At 35.6% G+C, this 27,642-nt stretch overlaps 1 protein-coding gene across 10 annotated transcripts in view; it reads right to left on the bottom strand.

Annotated features, from left to right (window-relative positions):
• Nucleotides 1-721: 721 nt before the first annotated feature.
• The window catches only part of ETV1 (ETS variant transcription factor 1), a 98,963-nt gene continuing 72,042 nt past the window's right edge, over nucleotides 722-27,642 (bottom strand). For 9 of the 10 annotated variants that reach the window (XM_059885715.1, XM_059885714.1, XM_059885713.1 and 6 more), the window contains 5 exons: nucleotides 19,746-19,814; nucleotides 18,126-18,194; nucleotides 14,657-14,826; nucleotides 8,672-8,773; nucleotides 722-3,476 (listed from right to left, as the gene is read on the bottom strand). In XM_059885715.1, the coding sequence (XP_059741698.1) occupies nucleotides 3,255-3,476; nucleotides 8,672-8,773; nucleotides 14,657-14,826; nucleotides 18,126-18,194; nucleotides 19,746-19,814 (632 nt within the window). In that variant the 3' untranslated portion in view covers nucleotides 722-3,254. The remainder of the gene's footprint in view (nucleotides 3,477-8,671; nucleotides 8,774-14,656; nucleotides 14,827-18,125; nucleotides 18,195-19,745; nucleotides 19,815-27,642) is intronic. The other variant, NM_001046492.2, reaches the window with a different exon arrangement.

The raw sequence follows: 27,642 nt of genomic DNA on the forward strand, positions 1-27,642 counted from the left end.
CTCATATCCTTTATCCACCCCCTGATCCCTGTGAATAACTTACCTGGCAAAAGGGACTTGAAAAATGTGATTAAGTTAAAGATTTTGAGATAGGGAGATAACCCTGGGTTATCTGGGTGGGCCCTAAATGTAATCACAGGTGTCCTTACAAGAGATAGGCTGAGGGAGATTTGACTACAGCAGAGGAGAAAGACAGACATGTCACCACAAAAGCAGAAACTGGAGTGGCAAAGCCAGGAGACAGAAATGACAACAGGGTGGGGCTGTCCCCTGAATCCTTCTATAGCCCCTTTAGACTCACTGTGGACTTCTGATCTCTAGAATGATAAGAGGGTAAATCTGCTTGCTTTGAGTAACTAAATTTGTGGCAATTTGTTATGACATCAACATGAAACTGATAAAATCTGTAAAAAGGAGCTTCAAGTATATGACCTCCAAGATCTTTCTATAATTTGAGGAAACTGCTCTGCACTGTCAGCTGTGTGAATTTTTATTTTTATGCATTTTTATAGGCATAACTTAAGGAAAGTCATTTTTCATTACTTATTTGAGAGGTGCCACTCTTTATTGTAATTAACCCCTTGGGTATTGGCATCGAGAGGCAGCAAACATGAGGGGAGATACTTCTTTAGTTTCTTTTACCAAGTTGAAGGAAAATGTTACATTATTGATTTCTATGTTTGAATAGCCAATTCAATTAGAAATTCAAAACACAAGAATCTTGCAGAAATCAGCTGCCAGATTTATTAATCTATCTGAAAATAAAAATACAACCAAACAAAAAGTAGAATAAGAACAGAACTTAAAAAAAAAAAACCCTTTAGATACATTTCCCAAAAGAGTTTATAATGTAATGTTTTGAACCCTTCTGTGTTGGAAATATACTTAATGTTGGCCAATTACTTATTTTATTCAGTGAGTTACTACCATAAACAGCAAAATATATAATTTGTCCTTAAATACTATATAATCAATACCAATTCTTCCTTGATTCTTTAAAATAGCTCATAGTCCGATTCTTTTTCACTATCAAACTAGAATTTTTAAAAGAATAAAAGAAAATGAGAGAAAAAAGAAAAAGTATTCTCAATATAATTTTCACTTGGATCATATTTTAAAGACCTACTTTCAATTTCTCCAAATGTGTCAATTCTCTTTCCAATAAAATTTTAGCTGAATATTTTAAAATCCATTTTTGTTCTAAGAACTGTAAATGGCCACATGAGCATAGTGGGTAGGGGGGGATTCTGATTTTTAAGGCATATTTGTTAACCCATAATGGGCCTAATGATATATAATGTAAATGTAGAACAACCATTGAAATCACAGGTTACATAAATATGTTGAAATTAGAATTATTTTGGTAGGAATAAATGTGAGTAAGTATAGGTTATGTTATGTGGGTTTCCCAATAACTGTTGAGTTTAGAGACATGAACTGTGATCAATGTCATGTTGGAAAATGGGTAGCCAGGAGATCATCTTTCAACAATTTTTCCTGTGTTCATCATGAAAATCTTTTGTAAGTTGATTTTGGCTTTGTGTTAAGGATTTTTAAAAAAAATCCATTTTGCTATTGACTCTCTAAAATTTTTTTCCTCTGAGATAGTGAACAAAATTTATGTTTTTTGCTTGAATCATTTTAGCAAGCTAATCAGAGATACTATAACACCATTTACTTATGGTTTGTCAAGGTAAACAGAACAACATACCCTGCTTTCACTATTTCCTCCAAATGCAAAACAAAACCAAAACAAAAACCTTTGAAACTTCAAATCTTTAAATCTTTCAAACAATCCAATCACATTTACACAAGTGTCCAGAACAAGATGATGGATAATATCAGTGCCAGCACTATGTCATACAGCAACTTGCTCATATTCTTGAACAGTTTGTAAATAATTTTCCATTTCACCAAAAGTTTCCACAATTTCCCTTAGCAAGCTGAAGCTTACTCTTCATTTTGTCAATGTGCATAAAAGCTGCTTATAGCATAGCATGGCAGAAGCTATTTTTTAAGCAATAAATGGTTTGAGTCATCTATTTTGTCCTGAAATGCTATCTGTAGTTAACTGCATTGCTTATAAATGGTCATAGTAAATTCAGCATGAAAGAGAATATTACAGAAAAGACAGCAGCAGAAGCATTAGCATTATCTAATATTTATATATGTTATCAACATAACACAGCAGTAAAAGGTTTAAATGCATATCAATGGGTACCATGTCTAAAAATTACTATAGTACCTATTTAGTGTATTGGATATTTTTCTTAAGAAGTGCTTGCTGTATCTAGAACAGCATAATATGTGATTTAGTACAGTTAATTCTTATTGATTAAATAATGTTTTTATGTACTGAAGGAAGTGAATGGAGACAGATATTTTTTGCTTCATTGCGATCCCAGATTTAACATTTAAATGAAGATCTCAAAGGACCATGAAAAATATCATTATGTAACTGAAATGGGTTTCAAAATATTTAAAGGACAGTATTATCTGTATCTAAATAGCAAGGTGGCACCAGATACGTGTACTGCTACTGGCCTTGTGACTCAGTTTGGAGCCAGAGTCCAAAATTGTGCCCCTCATTTACAGTCATGGTGATTACTCAGCTTCAGAGAGAATACCCATTGTATGGTTTTCCTCTGGGAGTCATACATAAAGCAAAACAAAACAAAAAAACAGTAAATGCAATCTCTAAATAACTTTTTACAAGAGGTGCAAAAACAGTCATTTCTAACAATTAAACTGCCTTTTACAGTAGTTTTTTTTTTTTTTTTTTTTTGTACACCTTGCGGAGACACAGAAATGCTAGGGGGAAAATGCCCAAGGCAGATAGTCTCCAAGTGGATATTTACACAATGTGAATTAACTGTACCATAGATACCCAGAGGAAATGAACATTTTCTAGGTTGTTATGAAATCAAATCAACATGATATAGCGTCATCATACTTAAAACTTGTAGGACCCCATCCCAAGCCTAAGTAAAAAGTAATACCCCAATCCCCCCTCCCATTCGCCCATTATCTTCCTGTTACACAGAATAAATGTTTAGGTTACCCCCACCCACCCTCAAATAAAGTGCGCAGTCCATTGCAGACCATAGAACAATGCAACAGGAAAGCCCCTTTTTGTGTATTATTATTTAAAAATAAAATACAAATGACAAAAATCAAATATTGAAGAGAATTCAGAGATTCTCTTCATCTTGCAAAAGAGCAGAAGCGCGAGGAGGCCCTTGACTGTCACTGTGTTAATACACATAGCCTTCGTTATAGGGGTGGGGGTTGCAGCAGCCCCCTTCCGGCATGTAGGCCATGCTCTCGTCAAAGTGGGACAGAGGCACCGTGTCCTCTTCGTTGATGTGGCGCTCCATGTCTGTCTTCAGCAGTGGGCGCTGATTATCTGGAAAGGCCATGGAGAAGAGGGCTTCTGGATCACACACAAATTTGTAGACATATCTCTCTCCAGCCACCTGAGGGAAACATGGAAGAAAAAGCCCATCCTTATGTGGGATGTCGGGATGGTACCTAAACTTAGAATAGTGAGCATTTTGCAAGAGATACAAATATCCAATCATTATATTTTACATTGGAAGCTAATGCAAGGTTGTTACGTCAATTACACCTCAATTAAAACACACACACACACACAAACACAACCTCATCTTCACCATTTCCAAATGGGGAATGCAGGGAGAGAAATGAACAAAAAACATGGTTTAATGCTCCAGAAAGGATGGATAACAAAAGAAAAGGCAATCAAGTATTAACAGATACAGATAGGGAAAAAAAAAAATTCCTCACTTTGTGGGATAAATTACAGTTCAAGCGAGGGAAATGCAAAATGCTGACCTTGAGTGATAATTACATTCATTTTAGATAAAACTGGAAACTTAGCAGTTTGTTGTTTTAATATAAATGTAAACTTACATTGTTATTTGGGGGAAAAAAATCAATGATTTCATGCAGGCATCTCACATTAAATTTTTTTCCCCTCTGTTTAAAAAGGTTTTGTACTTATAAAATAACAAGACATTTAAAGTGTAGTGTTTCCCTCTTAACATTATATTTCTGAAATTATAGAAAAGCTAAACTTTCAAACCTTAAAAGAAAAAAATGGACTGTGTTCCTAATAAGACTAGACTAGTGCTTCACTAATTCGCAGGATGAACTATTCTTTCTCTTTCCTTTAATTTTTTTCTTTTTCGCTGTATATTCTCATCTGAAAAAAGAAAGACGCATAGCCTTATTTAAATGAAAGATGGATCAACAGGGCAGTATTATCCTGGGTACATCACTTTTAAAAATGAAAGCAAGATGCCTTAGACAGACGTTAAGGATGTGTATATAGTGTCAAATTGAATTAAGAGGTGTAAAAAAAGTGAAAGGAATTTAAAATATACAATACATAGGGAGGAAATGAGAAAAAGAAATGTGACAGCTGCCTGAAATAAAGGAGAAGTAGTGTAATTTGTAGGAAATGACACGTCCCAAAGTTAAATTTTGAAGAGTAATGCTTCTCTAGGAAATTATAAACAATTGAGTGAAACAAATACAGCCCTCCCCCGCTGCCATTAATAGACAATGCTGAGCTTCTCAAAAGCCCAGAGGGTTTGGGGTAGGGGGTGGGAGTGGATGAATACAGTTCTTTGTATTAAGTTTGATACTGACTTTGTGTGTGTATGTTGAGTTCAGTAATTTTAGAAAGGTGAAAATCAGTCAACACCTCTACTAGTTGCTTTGAAACGTGGGGGAATGGTGAATTCAAGGTTTATAAACTGTCTGTGCTTGTTTGTAGGAAAAAAATTACCAAAGAGCACTGTTGTTCTAGACTCAGATTTAGAATGTTTTTTGCCCTGGATTTTTTTTTTTTTTTTTACCCTATAAGAGAAACCAATTTCGAGAATTCAAGAGAATTCAAATACTGTGAATATCCTTAGGCTTGAAAACAGCCAACACTTACAAGTTTCTTAAACCACCCTCGGTTCCCCTTTTTTTTGATGAAATGGAGGCAGCGATGGCTTCTTGGAAAGCCTGTTACAAGACTGAGATGGAAGTTTCTAGCACAGGGCATGCAAACAGAGGAGTCTGGCATAAGTTTATTCACTTTAGCCCTTTATAAAAAGGAAATTAAGTTCATAAAGGTGAAATGGTGTAACTGCCATAAAAGTAAAAATAGGCCCTATCAGAAACAAAGCTCAACAATACTAAATCCCAGTTTTCATGTTATTCCTTTGTTCAAAGTATTTTGAGAAAAAAAATGAAGTAACTGGCCAGCATATCTCAGAGCATTTAATAACTGGCTTTGTTTTGCTTGTGGCCACTGAGAAGGAGGCATTTGCTTTGCTTTAGACTACTGGAATGTTTTTGTACAACCTGTTGCTAGTGGTTATAATTAGAAATTATTTAATAAATTATTGTGGGGAATTAAAATGTATGATATGCAATCAGCATTATAAAATCTCTTAAGGACCCTGCCTTGATACACTGTTTTACTTCTTCTTTCAGTAAACATATTTAGAGCTACTACTCTGTTTATTGGATTATGTTAAATGCCACAGAGTTTAGAACAAGGTCTGATAAACAACCAAGGAACATAATGAATCCTCTTATTAGTAATACAATTACAATATGGACAATGTTATACATTGAGTATATATAAATAGTAATGCTCAGGTAAAACATTAATTTTGCAAGAGAGATGAATCAGAATTAAACAAGGAGGTTAGCTTTTGAACTGTGCTTTGAAAGGCTAGCTATTTAAATTATGTGTTAACTCTTAAAATTTCAAAAATAGTACAGTAATATTGGAGGAAAACTTGAAATTACAGATTAAGCCAAAAGAAATAATAATTTGATTATATCATTCAGAAATAACCAATACTTAAATGTCTATATATACTTTTATTTAGGCACTTCTAAATTTTGAAGTAAAAACATACATGTATCGTCTATAATGTATAATAATCATTACTTCATCATTTCTTCCTTCATAGCTACTGAAATAATTAGGGTTTCTTTCATGTTTTGATACACTTTGGTTGTATTTTCTAATTTTTCACTTAATATTGACATACACTACATATACACAGAATTTTAAGTTCATATACAAGCATCATCAGATAAACATTTTCCCCTACACATTAAAATATGTAATTCTACCTCATATTTTTTTAAAGGACTGCACAATTTTCCTCTGAATGACTATCTTAGGACTTACTTATCCATTATGTTATCAGGGAGAAAATGAAGCAATGAGAAAGCCACAGGTGTATCAGAGAGCAGCAAGTAGACCGGCTCAACATGTGTAATGAGTAAATACGTATGTCTGCAAAAACTGTCAAGTCTTGATTGTTGTGCTAGTTGTAAGTACACTTCAACTTTTGCGTTTTCACCTTTAAACGGTCTATTCTTCCTTGTATCATATGTGATACCCAAAAGGCCTGTTAAGTACACATTTTGCTATCCTATGTTGGCTGATAAATAGTTACTAATAGTTTACCTTGGCAATTACAGCCTAATAGGGAAAATATGAGGAGCCACAACATTTTTCTCTGTATTCCAACATCTATGCTATCATTTGATCATTTGAAAGCATCTTGCCTTATTATTTTCTTAAAATAAGAGGTAAACAAATGGGATGTGTGATAACTGGATAAATAAATGGGAATATGTTAGTAATGATATCAATAATAAGCATAAGTTTGAATACCTTTGAGAATATCTAAGACCAGACATAACATCCTGCAGATACCCCTTTAAACACTGTGTAAAAGTTGAGGTATGATTAGATATTTTGAGATACTTTTTAGCCTCTGTGACTGCTCCCTTTATTAAAGGGCTTACTAGTCAAGATATACAAGCTAAATATGTCTTGGCTTCAAGGTGCAAGGTTTATTCACAGATACCATCTGCTGAAGCCTTTCACTGCACCAGGTACAAGGCAAGCGTCTCAAGCATATTATTTCATTTAACGATCACAGCAGCTTCATGAGGAAAGAATATTGCTGCTTACTAGCAGAAGAATCTGTTCAAAACCAGTCATCTCACACGACGCTAACATGCAAACCAAAGCCATGACTGCATTTGTTACTGCTGTGTACCACTGCGCAGGGGACCCGCAGAGACCTACTGTGCCCGTTTACTTGCTTTGCCCGATTACGAAGATGGTGATGAAAACTGAAAGGATGGTATGTATCTGAAAAAGGCTGGCTGTGAACGGGAGTGGTTGGTGAAAGAAAGGAAGAATTAAAAAAAAGACTCCAGGACTGAGATGGAGAAGACGGAGCAGACAGTAACTGGTTTTACAATTTGAGGGTGAGATTCAGGGAAACAGGAAGCAATTAAGAATCCCATTCAGCCTTATCTTTTAAGGCTCTTTGAAGTTCTAACTTACTGGCTGGCTAACCAGACAGCAGATTGCCTTTGGTCCAGAAAGCCCAAATGATGCTATTTCCCCCTCTTCTTTTACCATTGTCATGGACCAACTGGTATAGTTTTTCTTGGCATAGCTATGGTGACAGTAGCTATGGAAAGAATAGCTACGGAGAAGGCAATGGCACCCCACTCCAGTACTCTTGCCTGGAAAATCTCACGGATGGAGGAGCCTGGTAGGCTGCAGTCCATGGGGTTGCAAAGAGTCAGATATGACTGAGTGACTTCACTTTCACTTTTCACTTTCATGCATTGGAGAAGGAAATGGCAACCCACTCCAGTGTTCTTGCCTGGAGAATCCCAGGGGCGGAGGAGCCTGTTGGGCTGCTGTCTATGGGGTCGCACAGAGTTGGACACGACTGAAGCGACTTAGCAGTAGCAGCAGCATGGTGACATAAAACTATGTCATGATCTGTAATATGTAACTATGTTCATGTTTCCACAAATGAACAAAGGACACATAATGAAACTATAATGTAACGTTCACAATGGATAAATCCTAAAACGCCGTTCACAGTCAAGACTAATAGATTGAGTACAATGCAAGGCTGAAGGATATTAATAATAACAAATGCCCAAATGTTTTATCTTTATTTATTCATTACCTTCTTCAAAAATTTTAGATTTTGTCCCAAGTGTAATTCATTTGTTTTATCTCACACTTTTTAAACAAGCTACCTTGAAATACTAAGACACTGATTTGAAATAAAGCATATTTAATGTCCTTATGCCAACAAGATAAGATTAAATACTCATTTCAAATCAACTGTTTAAGATGTTAAGCTGTCAAGTAATGAAATCAGCCAAGAAAAGATGTTTTTCAGAATGAGAACAAGAAATGCTCTGACTGTTCTAAGAATCAGAAAAAGAGGGGGAAAGGAAACATTCAGCTAATATTCAAAATTGTATAATTGTGGAGAATGAGCAAAATGTCAACAACTTTTAGGGACATATATTGCCATATATTGCCATATTAGTACTAAAGCAGGATTTTTTTTAACCAAACACAGCAAAGTGGGGACTTTCAGAAAATCTATTTTGTATTACATATTTGCCTATAATGCTCATAAATTTATAAACAGAAGGCCCTGTAATAGGAAAACCAACAGCTAAGCATACGTTAAAGTGAGCGAAAACCTTGCTTCAGCAATGCAATGATATGTGGCTTTGAAGTATGACATGCGGATGAATGTGAAACATTTCAATAAATTTTAATGCTGTGTTAGCTGCTCACCTTTTGCATGATTCCTTTCTCATAATAATAGCGGAGTGAACGGCTAAGTTTATCATAGTTCATAGCTGGCCTGTTTTTCTGAATGCCCCAACGCCTGGCCACCTGCCATTGAGACAGAACCACATTGTTGTGTTAAGTATTATCTTATCAACATATTTCATAAAAATTAAGTTAATTCATTAACTACTTCCAAACCATCTAAAACATATCCAAATCGATGGCATACGTGTAAGAGGCAAAAGCTATCAAGATCTGCATTTCCTGGGTCCTGGTTTGCTTTCTCAACCAGGCACTAAGTGATCATTCTGAAACATCACAATAGAATTCATTGTCACTATTGTTTTGGATACAAAATTAAATGGAAATAAGGGAATGTGTTTACAACAGGACTGAACAGGCTGCAATTCACCAAAATGAGGCATATTTCCCATTCTGAGGTCTCATTTCTGCTTTTTCCTTCTTATTTCTTTTTCAGATTAAAAACTAAAGATCAAGAGCAACTTTATCTATAAATAAAGATCTCTTGGTAAAGGTGTTTTTCAGGTTATGATAAGTCAAAGGAAAAAAGATACCCTGCTTGACACTGGCTAAAACACACTGGCTAAAAGACAAGTGGCATAGTGTGCACAAATTAGTAAGTTGAACTGTACATAATTTTTATTGCCTGAAGCAGCATCAGAAAATAAAAAAAGTGCAGTCAATACTAAACTGGTGGAATTAAGCATTCATTTAAAGAACAGTAATTAGATGCTAAAAATAAGAAGGAAGCAAAAAAGGTCACCATGTATATGAGTCCACAAACAAAAATCTCTAAAGCAGAATATCCATTTTGTGGTTTTGTGAACAATCTCCGAGCTTTTTATAATACGACTTTGGAAGTGCAACTTTTCTGGCAAAGACGAAGTTCTTCAATAGAGCTTTAGCAAAACCTCCTTCCTCAATGAATCTGTATCCCCTCCCTCCCCACGACCCTGGGCTAGCTGTAGATGATCCAGAACAGGGTAGCCTGCTTTTGTGACTCCAGTCAAAGTCACATCCTCATTCATTTCCACTTTTGCTTCATCTGAGCAGAAATTGCAGCCCCCGTGTACACCTAGGCAACCCGGAGAGAGTATTTTCTAATTGGGTTAGCGTTCGCCTTCAAGTTCTCAGAATTCCAAGTTGTTGTATGTCATATAGCAACATCTTATACAATGCTTTGCAGAAATACTCTATTTTATTAGCAATAACCTTTCTCTGTGGTTTGTTTTTTTTCTTTAAAAAACACTGATCTTTCCTATTTTCTCTCTCACTAATTTCTATTTCCTGAATGAAGATACAATGTAATTTAGTCACATACATCAGTATACTTTTTAAAAGCGAAATATGAGATGTCACATCCCTGTGACTATGTATCTCCAAATAGAAAGTCACAGTGACAGGCACACATTAATATTCCATTAATTAATGGATTAACTAATGGATTCCATTAATATTAATCAACCCATTAATTAATTTCATTAATTAAGATAAACTTAATTTTAATGTAAATGTTGGGAGCAATAGTGTGATGGGCAAGTGGCAATAATAAGTGAAACCAATACTTTCTAAATAAAACATCTTTTAAACAGCTAACAATGGACATCAGTGAATCTTTAACAGACAGGACAACTGAAGAGCCTGCAAACCTGGAGGGGATGTGAAAATAAATTATCAGTATCTCCTTAAACTGAACAACAATTTCTGAATACTTTGGCATTTCTTAATAATTTTTTTCTAGCTCACCAGGATATACCTAGAAAGCAAAATAACCTGCGACAAACTTAACAACAACTTTCTCTCTCCCCAAAGGAGTCTTTAGGGAGAAAAAGATGCCTTTTTTTTTAATATCGTAAGCAGAGTTTGACTTTTCTGATGCCAGCTAATTCACAGCACTGTGGGTATCAGTAGACATATTAAAACAATCAAATTTATTTTTAGAGCTATTTCAATATCACATTTATCATAAAGTTGAAGAAAATGAGACATACCCATATGCCTAGGAGATGTAGACACATTATAGAAGATAAAGGAATGAGCTCTAGAAATTTGCTTTAACACTGTGCCTCTAGTTTACAATATTGGACCAAGCACTTAAAAACTGGATAAGAAGATACATCCCATGTTGTGTTCCTATCATAAGAAAATCGTTTTAAAAGACTGAAACTTAAAATGAACAGACAACATAAAAACTTCCAGGACAGGTTAGACCATCCAACAACTAATAAAGTCCATCCAGCCCTCACGAATGACCCATCACAATCACCACTATATCCAGCCAAAGGACCATTTTCAACATGGAGCATGTACAACGGTAACAATACTTCTAGTAACTTCCTTATAACATTCTTTCAAATGAACACGTTGGCTGTCAATGAGGAGAGTGGAACGATCTATGTAGCACTATAGCAGTTACCCTTATTGTCAAATGAATTAAATAGGACAATGTAATTGTTCAATTATTAATATTATTCAATTTATTTTAAAAAATCATGCTTGAATATGCAACAGTAAACCTAGAAACCACAGGCTATCAGACTTCTCGATAACTCTTCCAGCTCAACAATCTTGAATATTACCAAAAGACTTCTACTTAGGTGGAATTAGTAGTAAAAACCCACCTGTGAATAAAGGAGATATAAGAGATGTGGGTTTGATCTCTGGGTCAGGAAGGTCCCCCAGAGGAGGAAATGGCAACCCACTCCAGTATTCTTGCCTGCAGAATCCCCATGGACAAGGTAGCCTGGTAGGCTATAGTGCATGGGGTTGCAAAGAGTCGGACACAACTGAAATGACTTAGCATGCTGTGTCCTGTAGATGCTTTGCTATGTCAATAACTGTTCCCTGAACCCATGATTAATTCAAAAATAAGATCCCATAATTTCAAACATCTCAAAGAAGAGAAGGTAAAGATTATGCGCTTGCTGAAGTTATCCTAAACACACAGAGCAGATGATCAGTGCAAGACTGAAATCTCACTCAGTATCATTTTAAACTGCAAGATGGAATATAAACAAGTGGAACTTAAAGTAATTCCAACAAGGATGGTTTCACAGCCACCTTTCATGAGCTGCGCTGTCGCAGACCCTCAAAGAACTGCTGTGTGATTGAAAGAAGAGGGTGACCGGGGGCCACGGAGACTAAAGGAATTTCACAAACACTTCTCAAAGAAGAAATTTAAACATAAACAGCAGAGTCATTGCCTGATGGAAGCAATTGCAGCAGTGAGCAATGCAGCAATCAGAAATGGAATGTTTCATTTTGAACAAAAGGCCTTCGGAGACGTTCAGTGCTTACTTCCCTATTACCAGGGGGTTAGTTACTATTTGGAAATGGTCTGCCGACTCTCTGAATTCCTCATCTCTTTTTTCACTTTCAGAGTCTGCTACAGAAAAGGTATCTAAATGCTAGTCTGTCATAAGAACAGATATAATTGTATTCCTTCTAGGCTAAAAAAATAAAAAAGTCACAGAGATTCACAATCTGATGTAACATAATGGTCCTCTGGTCAAGTCTCCTATTCTAGTTGTTTCAACACAATCAGCTTAAAAATCAATACATAAAGAACTTAATCACTTGCCTAAGAATTTTTACACTTCTAAGTGGATCAATAATCACTGATGTAATTCAGTAATACCCCCATCTTAACAAATGAAAGTGAAGTGAAGGCCGTCCGACTCTTTGCGACCCCATGGACAATACATGGAATTCTCCACGTATTGGAGAATTCCAAGTCCATGGAATTCTCCAGGCCAGAATATTGGAGTGGGTAGCCTTTCCCTTCTCCAGGGGATCTTCCTGACCCAGGAATCAAACTGTGGTCTCCTGCATTTAAAGCAGATTCTTTACCAGCTGAGCTATCAGGGAAGCCCATGGCAACAATAAAAAATTCTGTTTCTGCTCACTTTAATCACAGATGGACAGAAGTAACTGATATAAATCCCTGCTGGATGTCCTTAAGGTCTAGCATGAACCAACTCTTGCAGTGATTATTAACATCTTTCATGAGATGAAGAGCTCACATTCTCATCATTACTTAACAAGCTTTCAAATTACTTTATGTTAAGTGATTCTAGCCTCAATCTTTAGTGCTTCACATTTTTGTGGTTCTTTCACTTACATTATTTAAGTACATCTACATAAAGATGAATTTCCTTTGACAGCCAAATTAAGTTTTAGACACAATACAAAATTCAACTACCCAAACATTTAGCCCATACTTGATAATGGATACTTACAGTTTTGATCCTAAGCCCTCTGTGTGTGAGTAGGTATTATGCATGTATCTGTGTATACTTGGTGTGGGGCTAAAGAAGATGGAAACATACCCTCTCACTGATATAAGCTGGAGTTGACTTAATTGTGCTCATTAGTTCTTCTTATTTCATACTTTATTCAATCCATACTCAAATCAGATAAATCCCTTAAATCTTTACAAGTACTATCATCTTATCTTCTGGATATCAAATTAGGACATATTATCTGATTATGACTGAATACACGGACTCACAGAGCAGATAATATAAGATGTATATAGGCCCATTAGCCTAGGTTGTAGATGTCAAATCTACATGAAACGAATTAATTTAAGGTAAAAAAAATAGATATCTCTGAATTTTTTTTTTTTTTTTACTTTTCTGGGGTGTTTAAGATACAACAGCCAATCTGAGTCATAGCTATGTTAGCTAAAAGTCTCCCAATGCTTTCTCAGCTAATGTAAAGAGAGAAAGCATCTTTCATGAAAAGACACAAACTTTAATGAAAGTTGGCCCTTCAAACTTCCCTGCTGGTATAGTGGTTGAGAGTCTGCCTGCTAATGTGGGGCACCTGGGTTTGATTCCTGGTCCAGGAAGATTCTACCTGCTGAGGGACAGCTAAAGCTGGCGTGTCACAACCCCTGATCCTGTGCTTTAGAGACCCTGCTCCACAACAAGACAAGCTACCACATGAGAAGACTGCACACTGCCACCAAGACCCAGCACGGACAAAATTCTTCTAAAGAAAGTGTAAATAAATATAAAACGTCGCCTTTCCCTTGAGGTCCAAATGCTATTTGGTAGGTTACACTGTAATAATAACAGTAGCCTTAAATCTAAAGCTACTCCCGAGAAGAATAAACATTGAACTGGGAAGTTTTATAGGAAAATACTCCACTTGTATGTACACAAGGGCAGGCTGGAAGGGGGTAAGACAACTGAACAGAATGAAAGGAGCTCCATTTACCCATTGTATCTCTATCCAGAGTCCTCTCATTTGGGCAATTTCTTAGGTATCATGTGACATTTTAAACTTTATTCTTACCTTCCAATGGAGTGTATACCGCCCAGCTGATCCAAAACAGGTATTACCATTAATCAAAGGGAAACAATATTCCTATGGGTCTGTGTCTCCTAAGAGACACCCAAGGAGTGAGAATTTCCCACTATGGCCTTTGAGTGCCTGTATTCCCACAGCTGTGTCTCCCCTACAGCCCTCTTACACATGACTTAGTTCTCTAAATGTTTTTCTCCGACCCTCCTGCCAAAAATCAAGACTGTCCAATTAATAGCTTCTAATTCTCAAGAACAATTCCTCTCTCCCTAAAATGAGTTGAACTTGATGCACGTTCTTCTCTTTCTCAAAGACCATCCAACAAGCCCAACTTAGAAGCACCTTTAGAGAAGGCCCAGGCCCTGCCCTACAGAGTCAGATACAGCTGAAGTGACTTAGCGCGCATGCACAGTAATGTTCCCGTTGATTTTCTTCAACATCAGTTCTATAGGATAGTATTCAACTGGAACAAGCCTGTAACATGTTCATTTCTTATTTTACACGTAGCTTGCTTTTTTTCCCTTTGGACTACCTTTTCACTCAAAATGTTCCCCTAAAGTTTTAAAATTAAAAAGTGAATTTTTGGCATATTAATCAAGTATGTGTCTTTCTATTATGACATAGCTGATTTCCCTAAATAGAAGCTATGAAACTCACCTCCTCAGGCTCAATCAGTTTAAATTCCATGCCTCTCCCAGTCCAGGCAATAAAATGGGAATTTGAAGGGTCGTCTAGAAGAGCTACCAAAAACTGCCAGAGCTGAAGTGATCCCCGCCGCTGGTATGTGGGTCCTTCCCGATACATCCCTGGCTCTTGTTTTATGTCTCCTAAATTAAAAACATTTTAAGTTTCTATGATTAGCATTATTATGACATTTATATAAAATTTATATTAAAATAATCACTAAAAACGGTTAAACCACAACTAATTTAAGAGTTTCTATGAAATATATCTTTTTCATTAAATAGGGATTTAACACAGTTAAATGGTTGAATATAAACCAGGAATCTACAAACTTATAGATAACTACGCATAGGTCAATATAAATGCACACAGGGCAAAATAAATGCACAGATGTCACTGACTTATAAAAACGCTGTATCTTTTGTTTTCTTCAGATACATTTTAAAAACTATAGTATCTAATCCTACTTCTTTACTTCATTGTTAATGCCATCTCTTACTGCTCTAAGCAGGGCTTCCCTGGTGGCTCAGATGGTAAAGAACCTGCCTGCAATGTGGGAAATCCAGGTTAAGTTCCTGAGACAGGAAGATCCCCCTGGAGAAGGGAATGGCTACCCACGCCAGTATTCTTGCCTGGAGAAGTCCATGGACAGAGAAGCCTGGCAGGCTTTACAGTCCATGGAGTCGTAGAATCGGACATGACTGAGTGACTAACACACACACACACACACACACACACTACTCTAAGCAACAGTGGAGAGGCAGTAATCAATTTTAAGCTCCAGGCATTTTATTTATACAAATTAAAATTTGCAAACTACAATTTATAAATACCTCATTGATTTGCATGTGACAAACTATTGAAAATTTAAATGCAAATGTTTCAAAGCAAATTTAATAGCAGCTTAAACTCTGTGAGCTAAGTAAAAATCAGGAAAATATCATGGGTAATGCAAGGCATACTGGATTACCATCATGCTATCTTTCTACCACACCTTCATATTGCCACCATGCTTTGCTCAGCTGGCAGCAAATGAAAAGTCTCTCATTTTTCCTTATCTCTTGTTTATATTGCACTTATTTGAGTTTAGCTTGTTATTCTTTTTCTGAGAGTCCAATTCAAAAATACATATACACATAAAAATGAACACACCAGAGTTTTCTGTAAAGCTGTATTTTTAAACAAGAAAGGATTGTTTGTGCTACATACAAACTGTAAAAGTCTATTAAATACATTACAGCAATAAAGGTGTCAGTTTCCAATTCTTTGGTATAAATCTGGTCAGATATTTTGGTTTTACCAAAAGCAAACGAACGAACAAAAGAAAACACACACACACAACTCAGTTTCATGACTACTGATTATACATTTCCAGGTCCAGCAAACTGTCTCAAAAATATGTGGAACCAATCACATTGGGAATTGAATGTCTAAGGCCCTATAAGCATATCACTATTAATGCATGAATTTCTCTCCTTCATGCAGAGGGAAATTGTTTAGAAACAATTTAGACAGAATATACTTAAGGTGATATACTAACATGAAGAGTGAATTATAAAATAGCCCAAATCACAAGCTTTTTAAAACTTTCCTTTGGTCAGAAGACAGAAATACACCTCTTGAAATAATGATAGAAAAAATACTTAAAAAAAATCAAAGTAAAATTTTTCACTCAATAGCTGCTAAAAATCATTATGCTGTTTTGGTCTAAGCTATAGAATATGGAAGTGTCTCTTCATATTGTTCAGTGATAGTTTTATTTATCTTAGTTTTTCCTTCTGAGATTTAGAAATTTTCATGGGGGCAAAAGAATAATTTTGCAGATGGAATGAAACACTGTGAAATATTCTAACCTTTAGATTGCTTCTGCCTATAAAACTGACTGATCATATTCGCCTTGCACAAGGAAAAAAAAAATTCTTTGATTTTCTTTCTTCTTGTTCTCTGTTCCTTATAAAATGTAAGCCCAATACTATTTTGCCCAAAATATTTCCTTAGTATGAAGCTGAGAAGTATTTAAAAATCAAAGGGAAAAAATAATCAAGACAATTAGCTTCCCCAAACACAAGTGTGACTCTGTCTTCGCCCTGTTAGATTACACCCTGATCTTGTCTATATTTTGAACTGTTTTTCTTCCTTGCATGCCCATACTAATTATCGTCATTTCTTAAAAAGTTAACTCACTGACTATGAAAGGAACTGATGAAGGTTATTCCAAAAAGTAGACCTTCTGCTTTATTTCAAGAGAAAAAAAACTAGATTTTAAGCATTTTGATACTCTGCTAATGGTGCTAAATACAATAACAGACATCACACCTCTGAAACTCAAAGGTTAAAACTAACATTTATTATAGAATAAAACTGAAAAGGTGATCTGTGTTAGAGTTTAACCCATGACCTTGAGATGAATTTAGCATATTAAAGGGAGGCTAAGGAAACAGATATTCCCAAGACTGGTCATCCTGTCTGATAAGTCTAAGAGTAGCAAAAGCATCGAGAACAGAGTAGTCTTCAAGCAACTAATTAGAGATAGACGAGTAATCTGTGCATATCCTTTGCTGTTTAAATAATGACAATTAAAACTCCCAAGAGCTACCAAGTCATTACAGCCATGATCCTGAAAGTTTGTGCAATCAGCTAATCAGAAGGCCCCTGCTCATTTCCTGTTAAACAATCAAAGCAGGAAATAGGGAGACCACTCTGAAGAACCACTAAGTCAATCAACCGTTTGCTTTTTACCCAAGCCTCCTTCTAGATGCCCACTGTTTGCAATCTTTGTCAAGAGAAGAAGAGTCTCTCGAACTTGACACCCCTTACCCTTTTCTAACATGTGGGGGTGATGTTTTCATTTTCATTGCCACAGCAAGTGATATTAAAAAGGTAATGCTTTCCTAAATCCATTTGGAGCAATTACAAACTAATGTCGCATTAGTAATGAACATCTTCCAAAGAAAAAAAAAAAGAGGATGCACAATCACTAACTAAATGGGCAGCTATGTTGCTCCTGTGTTCCATAATGCATCTTTTCATGAACAATAAAAGGCAAGAGGCTACATTAGTCAACTGTGCGTCCACAGGAGCAAGCTTTCTGCTCTGCTTTGTTAATTACGGGATCAGCTTTCAATACATCTCAAACAACAAGCTGCATGTACTCAGTCGGGCAATGGAAAGGGCCCTCTCTTATTCTACATAAAGCTCAGCAAGAATGATACTCTGTCTGTCTTTAAAAATGGGATCTCTCATAGGACAAAAGAGAAAAGCTTCTTAATGGGAAAAGGAAAGGGAATTTATAAGAGGCAAAGTTTAGCGAGACTTGAGTGCACCGTAAGTGATGAGCATGAAAATCTTTAAGTAGCGATGTTGACTGCTTTCAGGAGAGGTAAGGGTATCTCTCCACAGCCTCTTACAGAAATCAACACTTGATACACAATGAAAAACCTACCATCGAATTTCTCTGGGACGACACAGGTATCATCATAAAACTGCCTGGGGCCCTTTTCAAACATGCAGCCTGTGGAGGGGAAATGGGATACATTTATTCATGACAGAAATAAAACTCACAAACAATTCAAAATATAACCATGAATGCAAAAATGGAGGCAGAAAAGGACTTCTCTGCTTTTCCACTCTGTGACCTTGGACAGATTATTTGACCTCTGTGCCTCAGTTTCCTCATCTATAAAATGGGAATGAAAATAAACCACCTATCTTATAGGGCTGTTGTGAGGATTGAATGGTTCAATATATGCAACTTTAGAACAGTGACTGGCACATGGTAATATATGAAAGTTAGCTATAGATATTATTACTAACCCATAATGCTCATGTAAACACTGGCAAACCTGCGATGTAAAACAGATTATCTTCTTTTTTGTTTTCTTCCAAGTTTCATTATTCAAACAGATGAGAATTACTGACATTTATCTTGCATTATGACCCTGATGAACTGAAACAAATACACTTTATTCCCTCACTCCTTTACAGAAATATTTAGCTGCGTTAACCTTTTCATGATTTCATCTTCAATAGACAAGTCAGATTTAAAAAAAAAAAAAAAGAATTTTCCTTTATTGCTAAATCCTTAGAAAAAATGCAAAATAAATTGATGGCTTTCTACAATCATTTTCTCCCCCAAATATCCTTGACTGTGGGACTTTCATTTAATTGCTATTATCTTCAATTACTAGGAAGAAATTTCACATAATTTAATCACAGTTTTATTTCTCATAAGTATTGGTCTCTGTGGTAGGTACATAATATTAACAACAACAACAATTAAATTGCATTTGTGCAAAATTTTGGTCTCGTATATTCTGGATTTACCATCTCATTTTACTATCCTTTAAACACAGGGGTTAACTTCTACTGATATCATTTATGCAAAACAACCAATGTTAGACTCAACCTAGAAGGATGGATCCAAGTCGTTTCACTGATGACACAGACTGTTGACATCAAGGACCGTGCACATAATTCAGGAAATACTTTAAAGGTTAGTCTATCCCGATAAAAGAACTTTCATACATGACCTTGCAAATACCATGCCCATTAGAACAAAACTTTCCCACCTCAGTTACTATAACACACCCATGAGAAAAACACCTTTTCTAAGCCTCTTATGTGAGGCTTAACAATTACTTGTCCCAAAATGTAAAATCCAGGATATTTAAATGTGAATGTATTTAAATCAACTGCATTTTATGTCAACACAATGACTTAGCTCTCTCAAGCAAAACTGAAAATTCCTTGAAGATACATTTCAGCAGACAGCAGTAAGGTGGGTGATCTATAAAGCACATGTTCTATTTTAAAAGGATATGGTTGTTGGCAAAAAAGAACAGAGAAATCCACTTATCAGCTGTTTATATGCACATGACTCATGTTAACAGAATATAAGAGATCATGACCTGAAAAATCTTACTTTTACTTCAAAAAGTTTTAAAACAATGGTTTAGTGGACTTAAGTGATTCTTCCCGTATATCATGATAATGTGACAGCATCCTGAAGATGGCTGATTATGTTGACAAGTATTTATAAGAATTTCAATAATGGAAAACTTAACTTCTGTTCTGCTGGGATGAGTCAGGAAGCCTTCTTGCCTCATATAAATGGAGTGGCAGCTAGGCACTTCTGAAAGAGGAAACAACATCGGTCAAAGAGATGTCTGGAGCTGAAAACATGTTGTTATCAGTGAACGGAGTGCAGATAGGAAAGTAACAGAAACAGACACGAGTCTCCTGAGGGGAACTTGTCAACACATGGTTAACATTGCAGGTAGGGCCTGCACTCGAGACGGAAGGTTGAGAACCATACCATGGTGAGCAGTGATTCCCCTGAACAGGTGTGTGAATTCGAAGTTTTACCCACACCAACCTGACTAAACTAAAGGTAGGCTAAGCAACAGCACATAAATGTGATGGAGTCCTCAAAACAAACAGCATCATGAGTTAAAAGACATTTCAGGACACGTATGGGATAAATTTGTTTACCCAGTGGCAACCAAAGCAAAGGTCAATACAAGACTCGTTCATAGTTTATTTCATGAACATTGGCTAGAAATCATGATGGAAAGACAAAATTGTTATGTCTCTTATAATTACTTCAGCCTAGTAAGATGACTGCTATTTTTTTTTTCTTCAGACAAAAACAAGACTGACTTTTCATTTTATTAAGCCCACAGGCCATATTCAAAGCCAGTGAGGCTATAAAACAGAAATCCAACAGCAACAAATCCAACAGCAGAAATCCAATAGCAAACACCATTGCTACCCTAAAAGCAAGGCCTTACTTGTATGACCAACTTAATTCATTCCTGAGAAAACAAAACTCGGTTAATGGTTAACCTTGAGTCATAGTGATGGCTGTGTATGTAATGTGTTTAGCAGCCTAGATATGGGGAAAGGGAAAGAAATACAGATTTAAGAGACAAAAGATAAAAATTCAGGTCCTTCATTTACTACTAATAAAGCTATATGACTTTAGAGAAGTTATTTTCTAAGTTTATATAAAATAGAGGACGGGGTCACATGTTATCTGAGTCTGCTCTTCTTTGACTCTGAATTTGGAAGTTCACTCACGTAAACAAGAGGTCAATTCAGGGTGAATACTGAAGTTTCAACCTCAAGACCCTCCACTTGCAAAAGTGCTGCTGAGACCTTAAGCCTAATTTTGTATATGCCATTTCATTTACTTTTTCTTTCAGGTTCCACATTTTATAGGTTTTAGGTACCTAAAACCTGGGTCCAAATCTGAATATAACATACACAGTTTCCACAGAAATGCATAAACATGATTACGTTGATTCTACCTTCTGCATGTATTACTAAAGATTTTAAAGCAACATCTACAAAAATAAACATATACAAAAAAACAAAAAGGGCTTCCCTGGTGGCTCTGCCTGCAATGCAGGAGACCTGAGTTCTATCCCTGGGTTGGGAAGACCCCCTGGAGGAGGGCATGGCAACCCACTCCAGGATTCCTACTTGGAGAATCCCCATGGACAGAGGAGCCTGGCAGGCTACAGTCCATGGGGTCACCAAGAGTCAAGACATGACAGAGCAACTGAGCACATACAAAATTAGATGTTTAAAATATATATGACAGGTTGCTATTTAATATAAGAATACAACCTCCTTTCCACCCCTTGTAGTAATTCTGAACAAGTAATAGCATTTAAGTGAATTGGAATCTAAAGGCTCTTATCAGTCTATAAACTTTCATGCTATAACAGATAATGACCATTATTTAGTCCAGATGTCATTTTTTTTAGGTCCAGAATGTTCCATTTTTAAAGTCTATCTGATTTTCTAAAAATTTGCCTGGTGATAAATGTCAACCAAAATATGAGATATCATTTCACAGAAAAAAAAGCATACATTATAAGATCTTGGTCAAAAACATCTTAATGGCGATCCCTAATAGCAATAACGTTGAAAAGCATCTAGCAATCAATAGTTTACAAGCTGAAAATAGTGTCAAACTCATTTTCAAACATTTTATTGTGCTGTGCCTTCTTTAAAGTATTATGCAGTTTATAGATCTAACCCTATAAAAGGCAGGGTTAAACCTTGTTTTCTGATATCAGTGCTTATAATAGGGTTGCAATGGAGCGGATCTTCTGGGTCTCCAAATAATTAGCAATCCATTTTATCCCAACTTCTTAACCAATGGTACTTCAAATTAATGTTTAATGTTATTTTGATTTATTGCCAAGGCATAAGGTCCCTCATGCAGCTGGGCCTGGAAGGGACTGTGTTAATGACTCTGCCATCAGCTCAGCAGCTGCTTAGAGGCAAGCATTTTGTCGAACTGATGTTGACACCCTGCCACAAAATACTTTTACTGACTGCTGCACAGCTGGAGTGTGGCTGTAAAAACAGCTGGCTGGCCCTGGAGGCAGCTAGAAAACGTACAGGTTAAACTCTATTATATATAAGAGGGACTAAATGTAGCCCTTCCTCCCCAGAGGCGGAGAAAAGAAGTTTAAGCATTTCTGAGAAAGTTGAAGGGCCAGTTTATAAAAGTACTCCAACATCACACAAAATAAGCATATTCTAGAAAACTAGACATTGGACATCAAAGATAGGATTCGATGGGTAATTTCACGAACACTCAGGTATTTACCGAACTGGACGATTTACTGTTTTCTGCTGTACTTTAATATTCTTCATACATTCTCCTTATTAATCTATGAGGTATAAAGTATACTAATTTAAAATTCGCCATAAATTAATGACATAAAATACACCTGATGCCAGGCTTCCATTACATCTCCAAAGGCTCAACTTATGATCTAAGTTCCAAAAAAAAAGCATCAAACAGCAATTTAGAAAAAAAAAATGCATATATGAGAATATATTTGTGTTTATGCCAGATCTTATACTATTTATTACACCTCAGGGTAAATAAAATTAACATCTAGCTCTTGAAATTGAGACACTTGGCTGCATTGTCTAAATTCAGTCTGTCTTTAAATTCAGCATCCTTCATACAGAAAAGAGAAGCCTGAAAAAAATATGGTTAAGAGGAGTTTATTTCCCTAAAGTAACTAAAGTCATGTTATCCTAAAGTGATATCAGTTAATTTATGACCATCAGAGTGGGTCAGACTCTAATCAAATTGTAGAAACATTTCCAAAGTGATTATTCAATCAAATGACTAACATGGTTAATTAGGAGCCATAAACATTGCTCTGAAGTTCATCAAAGTAATGACTTGCCCAGAAAAATTACTGCTAATTAAATTGCCTGCTGCTTTCATTTCTACCTTATCTAATAAAAAATCCAACCAATGAAGTTTGGCATTACATTTTAACTTTTGCTAAATGTTCAACTCAGATCCAAACTAGCCAAGTGGCGACTTCAAAGGCAAATGTTTTGTAGCAGGGAATAGAGGCATTTCATACATATTCATTTATGTTTATTCATGAAATAAAACTTCTATAATTCAGTGACAATCATAAGCTGCAGTTTAGCCTATGCACAAATGTTAAGGCGACTGCATATTTACACTGTCTTAATATGCATCTATAATTACAATCTTAGGACCATTAGTATGGCAGTGATTACAAACATATACCTTGTCATCTAAGACCTGCTTTTGAAATCTCAGTTCTGATATTTTGTGAGAGTAAAACATTTTGTTATTTATTTAACATCTCTCTCAACCTCCACATCTGTAAAATGGGAATCACAGTGATTTCCTTCAAAGATAAGACCATATGGAACAAGCCATGGGTAACATTATACCCAGTTTCTGAGAACACTAAGAATTTAATACAAGGTACTTATTATTAACAGAATCTATTTTTAAGTGAATCTCATAAGTATTTAAAGTGTGTGAACCACAGTACTTACAACAAAAAGTAATTATGTATCAAAATTATTTTTGTATCTTAATTTTCTATTCTTATATAAGGTATCTACTGAGATGGCTGACATTGCTTATTCATATGCTTACTCATAATATTCTTCATAAATATATTAACCTGTGATATTTAAAATATTGATTTTAAATTCATTATAAATTTATGATGTATAAGGTTTAAGTGAGATGCTCCATTATATTTTCAAAATATTTGGAGGTACTTCTTTTAAGCTTCCTTTTTACAGTATTATCCCCCAATTTTGTTGCTATATTTAGACTTTCATTTAAAAAATTTTAAATTCAGTCTGTAAATTGAATCATGTATATTTAATTTAGGATAAATAATTTTTTTTAATTTTGAAACTTATGGATCAAAGAACATGTCATAAAGACACAGCCAAATCAGCTTGCAGAAACTAAGCTGCTTATAATTTGTCACAGATGAGTTCATGGTGATGAAAGCTGATCTAATATGCTGCAAAAACTCAAAGCAGCAAAACACTGTTGTTATTTTAATGCCCTAAACACTGTGGGGGGAAGTTAAGAGTAAACTAACACCCTAAACTACCTGATTTGATTAAATCTTCACCTTTAGTCATACTGTTAAAATTTCCTTTAAATAAAGATGTGAAGGTATGAAACTAAAAACTCAGTTTCTGTTTCTTGACCTGCATTTTACAGCTGTATTGGGAAATAGAATACTGACTTGGGAAGCTTTACCAAAGATCTGCTCACAAAGTGCAGCTGTGCTTTTGCCAGGCACTTTTCTGGTTTGCCTAAGTGCCACCCTGTAGTACAGAATGAAGGTTCCTCTTCAGGGCATGGTTTGCCTAAAATTTCTAGGAGCTGAACAGGCCAGATCAGAGAGGAACTATCTGCCACATTTGTATGAGACATCCCTACAATGTGTTGAAACTGTTTGTTATCAAATAGTGTACAAACCTGAAAACACTCCAGATTGCAAATTCTATTTAAGAGGAGAAAGCACCTTGCTTTCATTTGATGCTTGTAGTTAAATTCTTGAAAAAAATAATCGGTGTGATAACTTAATCAAGCATACAAATCTCAAAGAGTAAATGAGAAATCCCAGTAAAATAGGAATACACTGGATGTTGTATTTTAATGTGATTTTTACTTTCATATCAGTGTGCAATGCAGGAATGGATTGATTACACACTTAACTAACTCCTTGAGGAGGTGATGTGAGAAAATCAGGTCCACCTCAATTTGTTTAATGCATAAGGATGACAGTGGAAAATTTGGCACATTAAAAGCGGAGGGCCCAGTCCAGGTTCGATGCACGATACTGGATGCTTGGGGCTAGTGCACTGGGACGACCCAGAGGGATGGTATGGGGAGGGAGGAGGGAGGAGGGTTCAGGATGGGGAACACATGTATACCTGTGGCGGATTCATTTTGATATTTGGCAAAACTAATACAATTATGTAAAGTTTAAAAATTAAAAAAAAAAAAAAAAAAGCGAAGGGCCAAAATGAGTGTATTGACATACATCAGAAATTAACAGGTACTTGGTGAGAAATATGTTTCTGTGTGTGTGTATTTCAAAGTAAACATAGGAGTTTAAATAAGTTTTGCAAAAACATTTACCAAAAAAATATTGAGCTGTACCAAGAAATAATGGCATCAATTTCATTCAAGAAACATGAGTATTAATGACAGATCTTGCCTAAGTTTTGTCTGTCTTAAATTTAATTTTTTTGTTTCTACTCATTTCCTGGCAAACTCACAGTTTAACATTTAAAATCCAAAGGTTTTCCAGGGTATGTAAATAGCATAAACTTCGTAAGGATGTATTTAAAAGCAAAACTATTCACATACATACTAGTGTATCATCCTTTGCCTCTGCATATCCACTTGCCACGTGAATAGATTTTTATAGGTGATAAAAAAACATATTTTATGAAGTTCCCTGAAAAAGATGCTAATGTGAGAAATTTTTTTTTTACACCCATACAATCGTTCTATTATGGAACAAACCTGAAAATAATTAGTTCTAAAAATAAGGCCCAGTACCAGTATGTTTGAATTAAAGTGTGGCGAAATCAAGTGTGATGGCTAAAATGTTGAGTTTTATAAGAGGTATCTGTTGTCACTCACAAAATCTGTATGTGAATGTAATAACTTAGTCATTGAAACTCATGTGAAGAAGGCAGAAAAGCTGGAGTTTTACTTCATTCACACTCAGATGGGAAATTTGTCATTAGGATTTTTAGTAAACTGTAAAAATGAATAATGTAAAATCTGCAGAGATATTTCTTTTGTCACAGTTCAGATGTACTGAATCTACTGCTAACATACTTTGAGGACAGAAAGAGAACTATGTCAGTCTTTGTACGCCCAGAATAGTGCTTGCAAAGCTTTAAAAAAGAGAGAAAAAAAAAAAGCTTAAACAGTTATCTGCAGTCAGATGCTTTTAAATCTTAAAGGCTATGTAATTTAAAAGAACTAAAGGCCAGGGAAGCCTGGAGTGCTGCAGTCCATGGGGTGGCAAAGAGTAGGACGTGACTGACTGACTGAACAACAACAACATATCTAAAATAACAGGACAGACTTTTACCACAGACTTCTCTTGGAAGCATCTCTTTTTAGGGTGAGGACAATATCCTACACAAATAACCACCACCTTCAAACAGGATTGGCTTATTGTGATCTAGTTGGCTCACTGTTTTACAAGTTTTATAAGCCTGTGGAGGTTTTGTTGTTAAGAGTTGAAAATAAAGCTGAAATGATAGGAAATACAGTTACATAAAATAAGTACAATTTTAACTTTGACTATTTATTAATATTAGATATTACTGTACTCTGACAACCAGTAGAAGTTTAAAAGAAAAGATACCATTAGTTGCCCAAACAAGCCCCTCCAAACTTTCTGAGGTGGGGGAATTTTTTATGATGAGCTTCAATACTGAATTGTTCCCTTTCTGGAATCCACGTGATCTGAAACAAATACACCAGGAACTGTCTTCTCACTTTCATTTCTCCCTGGATCACCACAACATTCAGATGATTTCATCTACTTGCTTTGAACACAGGTAGTCCTAGTAGTAAGTTGAGTAGGATTGTTTCACTACATTAGAAACATCCTAATACTATAGTATCTTATTGGCCATACACAACATGATTGCTTTAACAAAAGAACTTCTCTATTCTGTCTTATCCTTTAGCACCAAAGTGTATTTGTAAATGTTAGATGTAACGGTGGCATTTCATTCAAGAACTAGCAACAGTCTTTGAGGAAATCTCTAGGAGATAAAAATCATACCAACAGAAATCCTTATTATAATTGCCTGGACCCTTAATACTTTAACATTTACAAGCACAGTCATATTGAATCCTTCAGTCAGTTCTGTTCAGTCGCTCAGTCGTGTCCAGCTCTTTGCGGCCCCATGGACTGCTGCACAAAAACACAAAAGTATAGGGATCATTTGTCCCTTTCTATGAATGACGCAACTGAGGACAAAAGAGGTAACGACGCCCGCTCAAAATGACACCAGTTAGTAAATAGCTAACAGGTCCAGGCTTTAGTATAATGTTTCCAGTGTCATACAAAGTGGGTGGTTTTATTTTTTAACACTAAGAATAATAAAAACAAGTGAATGAAAACAGTGAACTGTGAGCGCCCACACTGAGTGGAAGGGTTAGCAGAATGGAACATGTAAGGATACTTTTCTAAACTTCAGAGAACAGTAAATACATCACGATGACACATGCATGTCGTTCTTTTAGTCTTGCCTCGCTCTGTTTTTCACATGTGCCTTTGAATAGCTGTTTTTGTAAAATTTCCAAGACTGTATTAGAAGCAATTCAATAGAAAATGCATATACAAGATAACAAAAACAATCAGCTATTTGACAAAAATTCCTTGAAAAGATTTCCATTAAGTTATACACGTTAGGTAAAAATATTTTATGAAATATAAAGTCTCCTTTTTCTCTAAACTATTAAATAGTTAAGTCCCTAAAGGATAGAGTATAAAAAATTCTATAACAATATTCTAAACCTAAAAATATATACTCAGATATATACACTCGTAAAAAAAATATTTATTTCCCTCTCTTATTCACTTTTATGA

Source organism: Bos taurus, chromosome 4, assembly GCF_002263795.3.
Source record: "Bos taurus isolate L1 Dominette 01449 registration number 42190680 breed Hereford chromosome 4, ARS-UCD2.0, whole genome shotgun sequence".
Taxonomy (NCBI): Eukaryota; Metazoa; Chordata; class Mammalia; order Artiodactyla; family Bovidae; genus Bos; species Bos taurus.